Genomic DNA, 17,778 nt, shown 5'->3' with positions numbered 1-17,778 from the left:
ACTACCTCAATGTTTACCTTGGTATATTCTCTCTTTGCTATCGAACTGGCTTGAAAGCTGATCGTAAAATCATCGTATGAATAACTCCATGAAAATCGCAGCGGGACGCTTCGGTTGAAACCGTTTAATTCATCTAAAAGTTTACAGCGAAATATCTATGAGATTGCATTTTATGAATTTTATATCATTTGAAGAAAAGGATTTGACTTAGGTTTGTTGCTGCTTTCGAAATTATATAGATTGAAAATCAAAAGATACTTCTGCTGAATGCTATATTTTCGTGGTGATACATATTCTTATAACATTTGACAATTACTATTCATAATTGGAGTACATATGAGACAATGTTCCTAAAATGAAATAAATTTAAGAAAGGTAATTAAAGAATAAATTGAGATTTAGAACATACCTATAACCTAATTTTATATGTGCATATCTTTCTCCAACCGATAGAATCCATCCTTTCTTGTGTCCGCTTCTTCCTTCCTGAATTTCATGAACAGAGAAATCATACTAAGCACACAATGAATGCCCAGTAGGAGACCTTTTGAGAACAAAGAAAACTGTTAATTTGAAAAGTGCGCTTTCAATTTCGACTTACAAAAAATGGAGATTCCTAAGAGCTCAAGGTCGTTTGCATCCACTTTTCCATGCAATAATGAAATAGTAAGCATTATTAATATATCCGTAACAAGGATTATGATAGCGAAGACTATGTATGGCAATAGGAGCCATTTATTTCTTGTCTTCGCCCCGAATATCATCAGCAGAAAACAACTCAAAGCGTTCGATGCGAAAAGTATTAGAATTACTGGCAAAATGACTGTAAAAATAAATAGAAAAAAAGAAAAATGAAAAATATGTATATGTGTGGATAACGTATATATAGTGAAGTCATTCGAGAAATTTTAGGGCTTTTACACTTTGCAGCAATTTTTTTCCATATAAACCGATGGACCTGTGAGCAGAGATTCGACCAATTAATCGACACCATAGTCTGGTATTTATGTGGGTCATTAGGCTGTTTCGCTCCTACAGCATTTCATAATTGAGCTCCCTCAAAATATTATATCTTCACAGTATATGTGCCCAATATCGAATCTCGAAAAAGTTTCCTTTTGTAGGTATAACAACTCGAGACGTATATAATTTAGCTGTTACTTGCCATTTCAGGCCAGGCAAACAATTCTCTTATAAGATACATACAATAACTATTTGTCCAACTAACTACAACGATTTCCTACACTCGTAGCACCAACGAGTCGGTCAAACGTCAGCTTCTCGATGCCATTGCCCTACGTTCGGAGCTCATTTGGTTGGTTGTTTTCGTCTTTGTGGTGTCCCGCTGCTGTGGGCTTATCACTTGCACATCATTAAGTGTGATAACAATGAAGCTGAAGCATAATCTCCCTGAAAATCAAGTAGAGAAAGATCAATACGGAGTAGATATCGTCTGGATGCCCTATACTTAGGAAATAACAGGAAATTTACTAAGCTATTAAAGGAGGAATAGTTCCATTTTAGAACGCTCTAAATTCTGTGAAGCTTGTGTGGCTGAAAACTTTTCTGACTCTAGATGATACCGAAAGTGTTCCAAGAGTTGTATAAAACAATACATTATTAAGATCAATTCAATGCCTGTCTATTACACGCGGTTCACTCGCAAAAGGTTGAAACTATCGTCGCGAAATTCGGCGAGAATGTGTGGTCTGTGAAACTCTTTAAACTCTATTCATACTATTCAGTAACTAATGTGTCCAGCACAGCGCAGACGAAAGTATTCACACCTTCCAGCAGCTAGCGTGTCCAGCACAGAACGTGTCAGACCCAAAAGAATTCTTCCGTACATTTACTATGAGCATTTATGGCACGGAGCTTTTCAGGCACGGCATGGGTAGGAACCAAGAAGACTTACTTTTTGGCTTCAATTTGTATGGTGGAAGAAATTTTTTGCGCAGGTACGCCATTCCGCGTATCCCAGTGGGACTTTGTGCAAGTAATTTGTTCTTGCATCAATGCAAACTAATGAAAAATGAATGTATCTAAAATTTGTATCGACAATGGCAACTACAGCTCGTTCTGTGTGACATTGGAATAATTTGTTTATTTACACAAATTAATAATAAATTCACAGAGCACGAGGAGAAATATTCTTTCAAAAGTGGATTGAATCAAGCCAAGGCTGGCGACTTGAACTACTTCCCCAGATGTGTCAATATGATTGCGAATGTGGAGCATGTTGTATTTCATTGCTCGAGGTTCACTGCGTAGTGTGGAGGCTGTCATATTTAACAGCTGAAAATATTATGGAGTTCATGATACAAACAAATGAGATTTGAAAGCTAAGGAACAAAAAAATTCAGATGACAACAAGAAAGGGAGAGAACCATAGTGAGCCGCACTTAAGGACTGATCAAGTTCCATGACGTAATGCTTTGGGAAAGTTTATGGAGACAGTGGAAGGAGGTGGTGTTTTCAAGTACAAGTCTCACATAACTTTGGGCATGAGCCAGCGATCACCCTAGAATGCTAGCAAGGGTTGCGTTGTCGAACTGGGTGTAGCAAATACAAGCTATAATACTCCTAATCCGAAATCGTCGACGTCGAGGACCCCTCCAAAAGTAAGGGCTGAGGAGAATGATGGCCACTACAAACCAGCAAAGAAGCGAAGGCCCACTGGAGTCCAGCTCAAAAGCGAGTACCAGAAGGTCATACAAATTGGCGACATTGAAACGACAAATGAACTGGAATCAAAGGTCGAGCTTCAGGAAAAGGCATTCGAAACCGCCTTCAAAGTCTCATGCTCTCCTGTCAGTTGGTGGAGTGTAGATCTGTATAACCTCAGAAAACTAGCCAGAGAAGTCTACAACATATGCTACCCTCACAAATATTGGCAGCGATACAAGGACTGCATTGATTCATTGTCAAACAATTGAAAGAACCAGCAAGGCTGCCAGACTCAATGAGATTCTGGTCTAGTTTTACATAGAAGCCGATTCTTTCTTAAAAAGCCGGCAGGCTCCTGCTCGGAATCTTCTGGTGAAACCCAGAAACTGCTGGTTGAATAGCATTTCCCCACCAGTCGTACGTTACAGTCAAATCGGTGATTACCGAGGATAAAATCGGCTGAGCTATAAACAGCTTCTCCACATATAAATTTGTGGGCTCAGATGACATAAATCTAGTCATGCTACAGAATTAACAAGAAGAAGTTGAGTCATGGCTTGTCGGGATTTACGGAAACTGCATTTCTTTGGCATACGTTCCCCACTTTTGGTGACGCGTGCGCGTGGTTTTGATACCGAAAACGGACAGATGCAGCCATGAATTCGTGGAGGATTTTTGACCGATTAGCCTCATCTTTTTCATATCAAAAACCCTAAAGCATGCAATGGACATCCACTTAAAGAGGATTATGGAGAGAATACCTTCCTCCGAGTCTCAGCACGCCTACCTCAAAGGCAATCCATAGCATTATACCCTAGCCGCCTTCCTTGGTCAAGAAAGAGTATTCCATGGCGTCAGTGTCAACTCCATGAGCCATCAAAGAAGTTTTAATCAGGATAGAATTGGAGGGGTTTCTTAACTGTTGGGTAATATCCACGCTAAGAACTAAGATAAACCAGTTTAATCTAGGAGGAAACACTTAACCACAGCAGAAGTACGCTGCAGGGGGGTTAATAGTGATGAACGAAACTCTATGCATATTGGACAGAATTAAGATGAAACTATTTCGGCGTTGTTTCCCTCCGATACGGGTGTGGTGCCCCCGTTGACTGCGAGATGTGGACTCGGTATAAATTCAACCAAAACGGAGCTGATGCTATTCATCATCAAGGCAAGGGTACCTGAATTTCTCCATCCGCGGCTTTCCTCCAATGTAGAATTATCGGTGTGTCACCTTGGATCCTAAGTTAAATATGAGATTGAACATAGAACTAAGATTTAGCAAAACCGGGCAACATAATTTGAACAGCAAGTTCCAGGTCACCCTTCTCTGGGTTACCGGTCTTAGGAACATAGAGGGGACCGGGCGGACTGACGGACTAGCCAGGTGGGGCTTTGTTTTCGGCAACCCCGCGGTAGCACAGTTTGTGTCCCGCTGACGACTGTTACACGCACTACCTTATAGCCAGACCCGATCTTGTGGCAGACACGTGCATACAAAATGACGGCAGTTTGCGCGGGCACTGGTCTATAGAGACCAGACAAGGTATACCTAACAATTCGCATTGCCTACATCAATTGTGGTCTTAAAAGTTTGTGGAATCACAACGGTGCATAATTGGGCCCCTCGCGACCTCTGATACCTATTTACACTTTACAAGCAAATTCATTATCCGTGCATGAGTTTTTCTCTTTCAAAATTCTTTTTATCTTATCTAATAGAGCCGCGCATAAGGGGAAGGGTGTAGCGAGTCCAGGACGTAAACCAGTTTTTGCTTTTATTGGGACAGATTTATTCTACACATTGAATACTTAATGAAGTACATAAAACGTTACAGTTTCCCTATTCTAATCTATTTCTATCTTTTCCTACTGAGACCAGTGGCGTGGGTCTTTCCCAATTACAGAAGATACCATCAATAACAGTGCATTATGTTCTTACCACCTTTTCTCTTTTCAGTAGCGCTTTCTCCAAAAGGTTACAGTTTAAAAACCTGGACCTCCTGACATTACCAGGAGCGCAACAGAGAAATTGAAGTATAATAGTTATCAATATAAATTTTATAATTATTAACTGGAGGGCCCCTCGTTCGTTAATCAGGTAGCATACCAGGTAGGCCAAAAAGTTTTAGGCCATCCTAGAAAAATATTTCTTTTTTGACAAAATTTGAATTTATTATTTAATATAGTTGCCTTCCAGGGCAATACAACCATTATAGCGGCCATACAATTTTTCGATACCATTTTTAGTCTCAAAGTTGGCCTCCGTTTCTGCGACTACCTTTTCATCGGCGATGGATTTCTTCCCAGCCAGCATTCTCTCGAGGTCTGAGAATAGGAAAAAGTCGTTGGGGGTCAGATTTAGAAAATACGGTGGGTGCGGGAGCAATTCGGAGCCTAATTCATGCAAATTTGCCATGGTTTGTGGCACAGTGCATTGTCTTGATGAAATAACGCTTTCTATTTCTCCAAATGAGGGCGTTTTTACACAATCTCATCCTTCAAATGCTCTAATAACGCTATGTAATAGTCGCTATTGATGGGTTTTCTTTTCTCAACATAGTCGATGAATATTACATATACCATGTGACTGGATGGCATAGGCTTGCTACCTGACTTTTGCGTCTTTGCAGCCTTTAGAGTGATCCACTCAGATGACGATCGCTTTATTATTATTATTTTTGGCCAAAAACCAATGCTTTATTAACGTACGAAATTCCCTTTTATCCATTTTTAAAGTTTTGTGTAAAACAAAACCTTATTAAAATCGGTTTACTGTCTGTCCCTCTGTCCGTCACATGCATTTTTCTCGGAGACGGTTATAATGATTGACACGAAATTTGGTGGAAAGGTGGGAACGCAAGCAGCGAGGTACATCCTTTTATGCAGAATTTAAAGGGGTGCAGACTTTTTTTTACCAAATATAGTCATGTGGGGTTGGTTTTGACATTTGTTGGAAAGGTGGAGTCGAAAATCATCATCTCTTTAACTAACTTTAACTCTTAAACTACCCAACCCAAAAATCTGAAAAAAATCAGGAGTCTGCTACTATATAGTGTCTAGGTTGCGAAATACCCTCCATACCAATATCCTTTAAAATAAAGTTAATAATAGTATATTACTATAATTTTTAACAATTGGATGCAAAACCCCGCTATGGGGTATGAGTTTGGTAGAAATCGCACTATTACTAGCAAAGTTATAATGGGTAAAATTTGACGCTTCTTTGCAAATTCAAGGCTATGGATATCAATATCACCTGAAAGCGGATATTCTCACATAATATATGCTCATATTACGTACTATGTACTAATGGGGCAAATGCACACTCAAATGTCTTTATATAAGAAATACAAATCTTTCATATCTGAAGTGTCCAGCTTCCGGTTTCCCGACTTGTTTTGTAACTAGCAAAAGTTAAGCCAATAGTCCGACAACTGCCAAATTAGTGCACGTGACTTTTGAAGGTTATGGTTAACCAAAAACCAAATTAATTTAACCCTAGTAGTGCCATCTGTGTTAGCCTACGAACTTTTTCACCTGCCTGGTATGTTAATCGAAATCTTAAGGTATAAGAAAAAAATATTTCTACTTTATTTTAAAACAAAATGGCGGCCAGGCAACTGATTCGACAAAGCTGTATGTGCGAAAGTCTGCAAGTCGTTACTTTTTTATATACAGCATAAAACCAAAAAGTTTCTTAAAGTAGACAAGAAAAACCTAGTGAATTACATCCGATTTCTTTAAAATATTGGGTATTTACAAGAATAAATATCTACACCAACGAAAAAGAAACAGCAAGTTTTTTATTATTTCAGATAATTAATCGTTGGAAACACTGCATAATTACACTCTTATAAAAATCGCATTTTTCGCAGAAACAGTCATGCCGATTGGAACCAAATTGGGCGGAAAGGTGGAAGTGGTGATCGCCCACGTACGCAGTAAGTTATATCATTGAACGTGGAACCTAAGGGAGTCTCCATACATGACAAAGGAAGTATACAATTTTTTTCGCCGAATATATTCAAGTGAAAGGAATCGATTAGTACCTACTTTTCAAAGCTCAAAAGCGGAAAGAGCAGAGTAGAAACTGTCATTTCTTTCACGGACCTATTCTTAGAACTTACCCAACCTGAAAATCTTAAATCAATAAGGAGGCTACCAAGGCGTCAATTGTAAAGTGCGCGAGTAAAGAGTCAAAGCGTGCACATTTAAAGTGAAACAGAACTCACTTTCGGAAACTACCCAAAAATCTAAAAAAAAAATCAAGGTGGTGCGCTTATATGAAATTTAGGCTTCAAAATATGTCCCATTCCGGTATCTGCTTAAATAAATTTACTAAAAGTATATACGAATTTTTAGAAATTGACTGAAAAACTTCCCATAAGTTCATCCTAGGAGTACTAATTTGTCCAGCATAGAGGACAGTATTGTGCATACGTATGCCAATTTTCGGGACATCCCGGTATTAGTGTCAAAGTTGTTGCAGTTCAAGCTTATGAATTTCGCACGAATTTAATGCATCTTAAGTCATGCAAATAAGATGCCGACACTATAATTAATGAGAATAATTGATATTCGAGTGAAATGTTAAAATTCCATCCATACTATATGCAAATTGGAAACCGGGAGCTTGGCGCAGGTGTAAAAGGTTTTGTTTTCGCTTATGTAAGTATATTTAAGTGCAGAACTATCCCATTCGTACGTAGCCCGTAATGTATATGTATATAGCAGGTGCTCTGAGGTGGCGGGGAGGAAGATGGGGCGGCAACCCTGTCGGCTGAACCAAAACCAAACCACGACGTGGTGTTGCGTATCAACACGGGTGCCGTTCGGTAGAGATTTAGGTGATGCTCGCATCCACCAGTATGAATGCCAAGCCATGCACTTGACATAGACCGGTACCGTTCTGCTTCTCTAACGGGGCTCTGATTGTGGTCACAAAATCAATCCATGCCTGAAGAGGGCCGTAGGATTAAGTCTCAAGACAGGTACCTACGTTAAACACCGAGGACTTCACTGTATATTTAGCAGGTACTCAACCCTGTCGGCCAAACCAAAACCAAGTGCCCGAGGAGAACCTCCATAGTGGTGGTACCGGGAAAACGCGGTACTCACTTTGGCGTGCCGGCCGTGATGCAGTAGCCGAATGCTCCAAAGAACTAATGAGGGCGATCAGACCCGAGTCTGCACGGGGACTCATCTGAAGTGGCAAATTGGTCACGAAACCTCACCAGGGGTATACTGATACCATGGGAACCGAGATGGCCCCTGGACTCTCATACTTCGGGTGAACTCCCGTTGTATGTGAGTACAGCTCGGTTGTTTGCGGTTGGCCCCCTAGTAGGAGCTTCATGGGGGTTTTTGGTATGCTCAAGCGAGAAGAGACCTTCGGGCCTCGACGTGGTGTTGCATTTCGACACGGGTGCCGTACTCCTTAGTTCGGTAGAGATTTAGGTAGGTCTTGCATCCATCAGTATGAATGCTAAGCCATGCACTCGGTATAGACTGGTACCGATGTTACTTGTCTCGGGGGGGTCTGATTGTGGTCACAAAATCAATCCGTATCCTAAGAAGACTGTGGGATTAAGTCTTCCAGACAGGTGCTCACGTAAAACCCTCAAGGACTCACTGTATATTTAGCATGCTAAACTACTCACTTGGTGTGATATGGTATTGAGTACTTTAGTTTGCGGGAAATTTACACGGAAAAGGCAACTTTGAGCTACTGTAACTTTATTAGTAATAGTACGATTTTGATCAAACTTTGGGAGAATATGTTTCATACTATAGTCTATATTATAATAATGACGCTCAATTTCTGAAAAACATAATAATATACTATCATTTACTTAATTTGAGTATATATCAATATGGGGTGTATTGTGAGGCCTGGACACCGCATGGAGAAAGCATTATGATTATTTTCAGATTTTTCGGTTGAATAGCTTCTGAGAATGGTTCTGTTAAAGGAATGATCACTTTCAACCCCCTGTACTCTCCGCCTTTCCAACAAATATCAAAACTAATACAGATTTCGCAAAGTACTAATCGAGACCTTTCATTTATAATGATATAAACAATAGTTAGATTCCGTTCAAATTTTCAGGAATTATGTCCTATATTATCGCCTATATTGCTACAATTTTATATTTTTAGAATACTAATACTACTAATAATAACTTAAGAGGGATTTTCAGGTAAATTTCTAAAGTATGGTGATATACTATATATTATTATCTTTATTTGTGCATATATTGGAACAAGATGTATTTTGAGGCCTAGATTTTCTATAGGCGCATCACTATGATTTTTTTTCATATCTTTCACTTGGATAGGTTCTGAAAACGAGACCTGCTTCACTTTTCGGAGCTCACATTTTGAGTCTTCATTTCCCTTTATTTCACCCAATATTAAAAGTAAGAAGGTTTTCGAAAACTTCTAAGCCCTTTCATTTAATACCCCACATGACTATATTCGGTGAAAAAAAAATGCAACCCTCTTTTGCATGTATGAGGTCCCCCCTCCTCCGTTGATCCAGACATAAAAAAATGTAACTTACTACATGTATGGGCGTTCACAGTTGCCACCTTCTCATCAATTTCGAATGAATGTGAATATGAATATAGCTTTTTCTGAGAACAGTGCGTGTGCCAGATAGATAGACAGACGGACGGGCAGACAGCCAAACAGGCACTGAACCGATTTTAATAAGATTTTGTTTTACAAGAAAACCTTGAAAATCTACTTCTCTCCAGCCATTTTGTGATTTTGTGTAAATACAATGTATATGCTAATGGAGTTTGCGGATAGTATTCAATAAGTTGGACAGGTGTACGTATGTAACATATGCTTTCGTGCATACAGTTAAGTGGAAATGCGCCAAGATGCGCTAGATCGATTAGATGGAATGTTTGTTTATTTAGGATGAACATAATTTAAAAAATGCCATTAAAGAAATCAAACGAATTGATGATCGGCTGATGAAGCTCACCATTATATCAGCTGATCGCACTATTCACCTCTTCATCGCGTACGCACCACAGACAGGTCGAACTGATACCGAGAAAGATGCCTTCTGCCAACTTCTCGATAGAAAGACTTGATTTTGCGAACACCTATGACCTTGTACTTATGAATACATGGTTCATCAAATGATTGTCTCATCTTCCTACATTTTATAGTGGGAACAGTAAAACGCAAATCGACTATATTCTCTTCAGACGCCGACATTTTACCACCATCACTGATTGCAAAGCCGTTTCCTATGAGACCATCGCACCTCAACATCGGCCATTGATTGCCGCCCTGCGAATTAAGCCACCAATAAAACAGTGTGAGGAACGCACTGGACTGCCGCACATTAAATGGTCTCGATTCTCGAAGGAAGAAGAGACGATCTCACTCAAACGATTACCCACCATTACGAATGTGGAAGAATCGTGGAACCAAATAATTTTACCTGAAGCGCCAAGTTTCCGGTATTCCTACTTGTTTGTATCTGTTCTAGGTTACTTTCTTTATATTTGTGAATAATATTGAACTACTAGTGCGAAGTGTATTAGGTTGTCTATTATCAATACAGCGCTTTCCAGAATTATTTGAATATGTTTTTTTTTAAAATAGAGAGTAATGAGGTTTTCAACTATGTGCAAACGGAACTGTCATGCATTCATCGATTTCCACATAGGGAAACACAAAACCTTTTATACCTGAAGCGTCTAGCTCTTTCGGTTTCCCCACTTGTTCTATATAATATAACATATTACAATATAAAAGGCTGATGAAATCAATTTTGTCGTGAGAAACACGACTCACTCACAACGAAATCTATCGGAGTTTTTGGTATCAACTCTTGCCTAGGATGAACATTTACCTACTAGAAACATCTAGTGGGCCATTTCAAAAGATTTACAAACCTCGATAATACGTAACACATTATTAGCTTACAAATAAACTAGATATTAATGGGGTGATTTGCTTCCAAATTACCTTCGAAACGACACCAAAACAAGCATTTCTGTCAATAAAAACGTACATATTGCCCCTTAAATTCTTTTTTAGGTAATTAAATACTATTATATTAAATATGATTTATTAAATTATACAAAATATTATAATAAAAGTTATTCGTGCTTCAATGGCAGAATTAAACATCTTTAAAAAACGGAAAACCGTTCCTCATCGACTGCTTGAGACTGACTGCTCTCTGAAATTTAAGTGTCAACTCGAATATCGCTTCGCAAATGACCAATTATTATCGCTAAAGTTCTGATTTTAGTTTCGAAAGCATCTTTGTGTTCAGAAATTAACAGCTAAAGAACCAAAAAGTATGTGCAGGCTGGCTCCAAATGTTGCCAAGAACAACCAGTACTCGATACAGAAGGTTGGCCACGGCTTATATCGATTATAAATCGGCCTTTCACTTCGTGCCACATTTGTGCTACTTCTCCTAAAAACAGTGCTGGGGAATTGGAACACAAAGCTATTGGTGTCGTCACAAACAACAAGAGGGATTTCAATTGGACATGGATTATGCCAAGGTAACTTCATGTCGGCTGCCGGTTTTCTAGGAAAAAAATCCTCTATCCAATTTCACGAAGCTACCGTCACGGGACATTATAAATTGTCCCCTTCGAACTTGAAAAACAGAGAATGGGGTCCTATGTCGAGACTAAATTCAGCTTAATAAAAGACCCACATAAGAAAGGTCAAACCCATTTACAGAGGGCACAATCAAATTAACTGTTGCCTCGAATTGATAGTGAAGAATCTAACAAAAGGTTGTTACTATTGGTGTATTATTTTACCAGACCATACTTTACTTAAATTCAGGTTGCTTCGCTCCCAACAAAAAACTATAAATCGTATGTTCTTCCCAACTTTTCAATCAGTGCCCCATCGTAGACTATCTAATTGTAAAGAGCAGACCATCCAACATAAACATCTGTGGGCAGGATGCTGACCAGTACTAGATTCAGTGACAAACTACCATCCACAGTGTTGACCACTATTCGTACAGTTGGACCGGAATACTGTTGGAAAACAACCAAAAAACCGGGATTAAGAGCTGCTCGCTAAAAACCCTGATGTTCGAGGAATACATAGGAATACATACGGACTGATAAGGTCATTGTCTTGTCAAGTAGGTGCTTTGGTCTTTTGGTGAGATGTTCCGAGTGAAAGAGGTCGAATGCCCAATGTAACCTTTGCCATAAAAAGCTTTCCACAATACGCAGAAACGACAGGAAGATAATCTGCGTTATTGGCCATGTTTTGTTCGCAGTGTTATTCAAAATGTCATGAAAACAATAGATTCCTTGGTTAAGGGCACCTACCATAAAATATTCTTTTCGAGAACGTCTCACACATTTTGCGTCTAATGTGATCCATTTTACGTACACACAGATTATCTCCACAGTGAAAAACGCCCCCGATATTTACCTTGCCTGAATCATGATGTTTTCTTTTCCTGTCATACCTTGTAATATAATTTGAGCATAATGCGGTGTACTCACAAAAGTAGTAAGGTGTTCGTAACTCACCTAGGATTCGAACCCAGGGTCCGAAGACCAAGAGTGGGCTACAAATCCTCGTTTTTCGTTATTCCACATGCAAAATTGTATTATCTTCAAATATGACTTAAACTTACGTAAAAAAGGGATTTGTTGGAAAATGTGACCTAAAATTATCAGACCAAAGAGAATAGTTCCTAGTGAACCGAGTGATCCCAGAATACCCAAAGTATATGCACCCGTTTCCAATTGACAACAAAGGCAACACGTTTTAAAAGGAAACATTGCGAAAAAGTACTTGACACTTGCACCGGATTCGTGTAAAATTTTTTTATTATTATCTACGATCACACAAACTATAGATCAGAACATTTGGAGGAATCAACAAGAAGCACTTCGAAGAACTGTGAACCTGTTCGAGATTGAACTGAAATCGACGCAGATCCCAATGCACATATATATATGTTGTGTGTGTTGCTTATGTGGATTTCCCGTGATTCCCAGAAATACAAGTTGAATGTTTTTGTTTTGGGTAGCTTTCTTGCATACTCATTTCAAGAATCTACAACGGAAAGCTTCGTAGAAACTTGCAATGCACCACTAAATATATGCAAATAATCTAGTAAGAGTTTGACCTCCGAAATTGATAATCTTCAATGTAGTATGGACAGTGAGCAAAATTGAAATCCGGACACTATTGTAAGAAATACATAAATATTCAAACAAGTCGGGAAACCGGAAACTGGGCGCTTGAGGTATGAAAGGTTTTGTGTATTTCTTTTATAAAGACAGTTGAGTGTGAATTTGTCCCATTAGTACGTCAGACGTGATATACGCATATATTATGCCAGAATATCCACTTTCGGGTGATATTGACATTCAAAATCTTAAATTTCCAAAGAAGTGACAACTTTAACCTATTATAACTTTGTTAGTAACACTGCGATTTCGACCAAACTTGGAATAATCAAGTTCCATATTATAGCCTATAGTACGGCTTCGTGGTGCCAGGATGAACTTAAGGGGGGTTCTGCAGCCAATTACTGAAAATTATAGTAATATACTATTATTAACTTTATTTGAAGGGATATCGGAATGGAAGGTATTTCAGAGCCTAGCCTCCATATAGTGGCAGCCTCTTGACCTCTTGATTTTTTTCAGATTTTTCAGTTGAGCAGTTTCTGAGAATGGCCCCATTAAATAAATGACCACTTTCAATCCCTCCCACTCCCCGCCTTTCCAAAATCAAAATTAGGACCAGCTTCTGAAAGTATTACCCGAGACCTTTCATTTGATACCCCACATGACTATATTTGGTGAAAAAACAAATGTTCACCCCCTTTTGCATGTTTGGGTCCCCCCCTCCCTCCTTAAGTTCGACGTAAAAGGATGTAACTGTATGTTTGAGTGTTCACAGTTCCCACCTTTCCACTATTTTGTCTCAATCGCTGCCACAGTCTCTGTGACGGACAGACAGACAAACAATTGTAATCTCCAGCAGAGGACGTCTAATGCGGAGATACTCAAGAAGGTGAAATCTGATCCCGACCTAAAAGACCTAAGCGGAAATGTCTGCAAAATCCGGAGGACCTAGAAAGGGGATCTCATGTTTGAACTGAAAAAATCCAGCGTGGGAAAAACTGACGGCTTTCGTAACCAAGTTATAAACTCACTTGGGGAGAATATCGCGGTTCGTTCCCAAAAACATGAGGTCTATATACAGTGCAAGGATCTCGATGAGGTAACATCCAGAGAAGAGATCTACACTGCCTTGAAACAACAATTCAAGTTGGAGGAATTCAGGGAAGAATCTATCGTGAGCCTAAGAAAAGTTTGTGGCGGTACTCAAACGACCACAATGCGACTGCCAGTGGAGTCAACGCAGAAATTGTTAGTCGTGGAGAAGGTTCAGATTGGATGGGTTGTTTGCCGACTAATGGAACAGATCTCTTTAAAAAGGCATGCACTAGCTGCATTGATCGGTCTAATCAATGTGGAAGGTGTGGGGAAAAAGGACACATTGCCAAGGAGTGCAATAGAGACCCCAAATGCATTTTGTGCGAAGAAAAGGAGGGAAGGGATAACCGGCACATTGCAGTGAAAACATGAAGTTAATACAAATAAACCCCAATCGTTGCAGAGTCGTACAAGATTTGCTAGCGCAGACCACTTACGAACCCGCGATGGAGGTTGCTATCTTTAGTGAACCGTACAGAAATCTTGACGATAGTGTATGTGTTACAGATTCGACTGATGGAGCGGCGATATGGACGTACGGTCGGCTACGGCTAGTGGCTTTGTGTGGGCAAAAATAAGCGGTATATTCGTATATAGCTGTTACGTCACACCGAGCCTCACATTGCTCGAGTTTGAAGACTTGTTAGACCATCTTGTTCACGAAGCAAGGGACGAGGTCCAAACGTGATAATAATAATCGTTAGCGCAACAATCCATATTGGATCAGGGCCTTGAAGTGTGTTAGCGCACGTCATTCAAGACCGTAACGGTACACTACAATTTATTGTAGGAGGCAATATGGTCAGCATTGCGCTCGCCCGAGATTATTACCCTGATCTGACTCAGGTACTCATTCACCGGTGAAAACCGGTGACTTTAGTGCGTGGGCTATTGAGTGGGGCAGCAAAAAGACTAACGCAAGGGGCGGTGCTTATTAGAAGCATTCGCCCAATTGGATGTAGTTCTGGCCAACGAAGGCGATGTAAACACTTATCGGAAAGGGGGAAGTGGTTCAATTGTTGATCTGACTTTTGTCAGCCCTGCGTTAGCACGTGACATATCCTAGGAAGTTAGCGAGGACTTCACGTACAGCGACCACCAGGCAATCACCTTTGAACTAAGGACGGAGTCACAAGGCAGTAGACTCGCACCCCGGAAACCGAAATCCAAAAGAACACCAGAATGGTCTGTAAAAGCGATGGATGGGTAAACATTCATGGAAGTGTGGCTAGACTTGCCTAGCAAAGCAGGCACTTCCTCTGATAGAGCTCTCCATGTCACACAGAGCATCTGTAAAGCATGTGACGCGTCGATGCCTAGGAGATGCTCATTCCCCACTAGAAGACCCAATTATCGGCGGAATAGTGAACTTGCCAGCGTTCGATCGATTTGCCACAGAGCCAGATGAACGGTTCAGAGGGCAATAGGTAGGATCGATCAAGGGCCAAAGGAGCATCCTTATAGGGAAGCTCGCCATCCAGCGGAGTAAGAGGGGGTATGTTTTAAGGAGCTCTGTTCGGAAGCGGACATAAATCCGTGGGGTAGCGCCTATAAAATCGTGACAGGACGATTCAGAGGCCGATCATCACCACACATTACGTGCCCTATGCTCTTGTTGAAAATAATCCAGCGATTATTTCTCCAGCAAGAGGGGGTACTGACACCTTCCAGCGCGCCCTGAATGTGACGCCGATTCCACCAGTCACCAGAGACGAGCTGCTGGAGATCTGCAGTGAAATAGGTGACATCAGAGCCCCGGGTCTTGACGGCATACCGAATAAGGCCCTCAAACTTACCGTCAAATGTAGACCGGATATGTTCGCATAGCTGTTCGAAACGTGCATGCCCGAGGGTACCTTTCCTGCACCATGGAAGCTTGTGCTACTGCCTAAGGCTGGCAAACCTCCAGGCGAACCGTCCTCCTATAGAATATGTCTTCTAGACACTATGGGGAAAATGTTGGAGCGGGTTATTTATAATAGATTACTCCCAGTCGTCGAGAGCCAAGGGGGTCTTTCAGATAGGTAGTATGGGTTCTGCAAAGCCAGATCAACCATTGATGCCATCAAAATGGTTACTGGCTTGGCCGAAAATGCAATTCACGGAAGTGATTGTACCAGCAAATATTGTGTGGTGGTCACTCTGGATGTGAGTCTCTGGCGACGATTGGTGTTCCCAGCTACCTCGCCGCTATTATCGATAGCTATTTGCATGAGCGAACACTCTAGTATAATACCGATGATGCACCCAAGGAGTAAGTTGTCTCCGCGGTTGTCCCACAGGGCTCTGTACTAGGACCACTACTGTGGAATATCATGTATAATGATGTACTTAACATTCCGGTTCCGGAGGAGGCCACGGTGGTGGGTTACGCCGATGTTATAGCACTGGTTGTGGTCGCAAAGCGACGATGCTGAGTTGTACCCAAGCGAAGCAATCAGTGTTGTTAAGGCTTGGTTAGAGAGTGCTGGACTGGAACTTGCGGAGGAAAAGACGGAAGGGATCCTCATCACCAAGCGCCGCAATAAAAATTGCGCTTGCATTAGAATTGGGAATCGCATCATCACTTCCAAGCCGGCCATCAAATATTTCGGGGTGATGATAGACGGAGGACTTAATTTTAAGCAGCACATAGAGTATACTTGTAAAAGAGGCTCTGGCAAGGATGATGCCGAAAGTAGGAGGACCACGGTATACTTGCAAGCTGCTCATAGAAAGGGTGGAGAGTTCTATCATGCTGTATGGAGTCCCAGTTTGGGGAAAAGCGCTGCAGGTTTTAGGCAATACACATAAAGTGAGTACGGTTTACAGAAGAACATCCTTCTGTTTCTTGAAGAAACCTAAGGTTTATAGACTAGGTATAGCAGATTAATGATCAGTTAAGATTTTATGGCTAAAAATCACATTCTACTTTTTAAATGCGTTTTTTTTCGCAACTGCATATTGAAAAAAAAATCTGCCACCATAGTCCAAAATCTATCCAATGAAATTCTTTCAAATTTCCACGACTTATTCAGAACATATTTCTACGGTCCGCAAACTAGGCTAATTGCGATTCATTCAGTAGTTTTTTTTTACCGGCCACAAAAATTTGGCTATATTTTAATATTTTTTAATAATCTTAGTTTTGCGGACTGTATTACGTCTGCACGTTAAATTCCGTTTACTTTTTTTCCTTTAAGATTATCACAGCGCCCTTTAGCATGGCAGCAGAAAAACACTTTTTTTTTAGATGGGTTTATAAATTGCTCTGTATTTCAATAGTGAACTATGCTATCGGGCTGGAAAATTATTACGCATGCTCAAGATATTAGTAAATATATGGTGAAAAATTCGTATTTGTATCTTTATCCAGTTCTTCACAACAAATTTATAAAAAAAAAACGAAAAGAAACGGTCTTCACACGGGATGACCCTCTTATCAATACATCGACCGATATCCTGAGCCTGCCATCTACCGAAAAGCGAGCCTCGCTAGTTTGAGGAGGGATGTAACCTATTCCAAGTGCAATACAAATAAACCACAAACTCGATCGTTTCGATTTGACCACATTTTCCGTACATTTGCTGCACTGTGTTATCTAAATAAACGACGCAGGTTTTATCTATGAAATCCCTGAGGACGCTCATTCGATCATTAGACGTTGAAACGTGGCCGTGGCGTTTTTTAACCCAAACGACATTCTAATGAACTCATACAACCCATGTGGTGTTAAGGTACAAACGCTGTTTTATACCTGTCCTTTTCCTTGACCAATGCCTGATGGTGGCCTTTGGACCACTCAGGCGTAGCCATTATCCGACCGGTCTTGTGAGTCATACCTACTTTTGAAAAATACATTTTTTTTAAACAATG

The 17,778-nt window shown here is 40.4% G+C and overlaps 1 protein-coding gene across 1 annotated transcript; it reads right to left on the bottom strand.

Annotated features, from left to right (window-relative positions):
* Nucleotides 1–255: 255 nt before the first annotated feature.
* LOC119646669 lies at nt 256–12,665 on the bottom strand. Its single transcript, XM_038047199.1, has 4 exons — nt 12,323–12,665; nt 602–823; nt 410–544; nt 256–350 (listed from the first exon to the last, which is right to left on the bottom strand). The coding sequence occupies exons 1-3, from the start codon at nt 12,468–12,470 to the stop codon at nt 423–425; spliced, it is 492 nt and encodes a 163-aa protein (XP_037903127.1). The 5' UTR covers nt 12,471–12,665; the 3' UTR covers nt 256–350; nt 410–422.
* Nucleotides 12,666–17,778: the final 5,113 nt, after the last annotated feature.

The sequence above is a fragment of the Hermetia illucens genome, chromosome 1 (assembly GCF_905115235.1).
Source record: "Hermetia illucens chromosome 1, iHerIll2.2.curated.20191125, whole genome shotgun sequence".
NCBI lineage: Eukaryota > Metazoa > Arthropoda > Insecta > Diptera > Stratiomyidae > Hermetia > Hermetia illucens.
The sequence above is the reverse complement of the archived record's forward strand: the minus strand, read 5'-3'. Positions and strand labels throughout refer to the sequence as shown.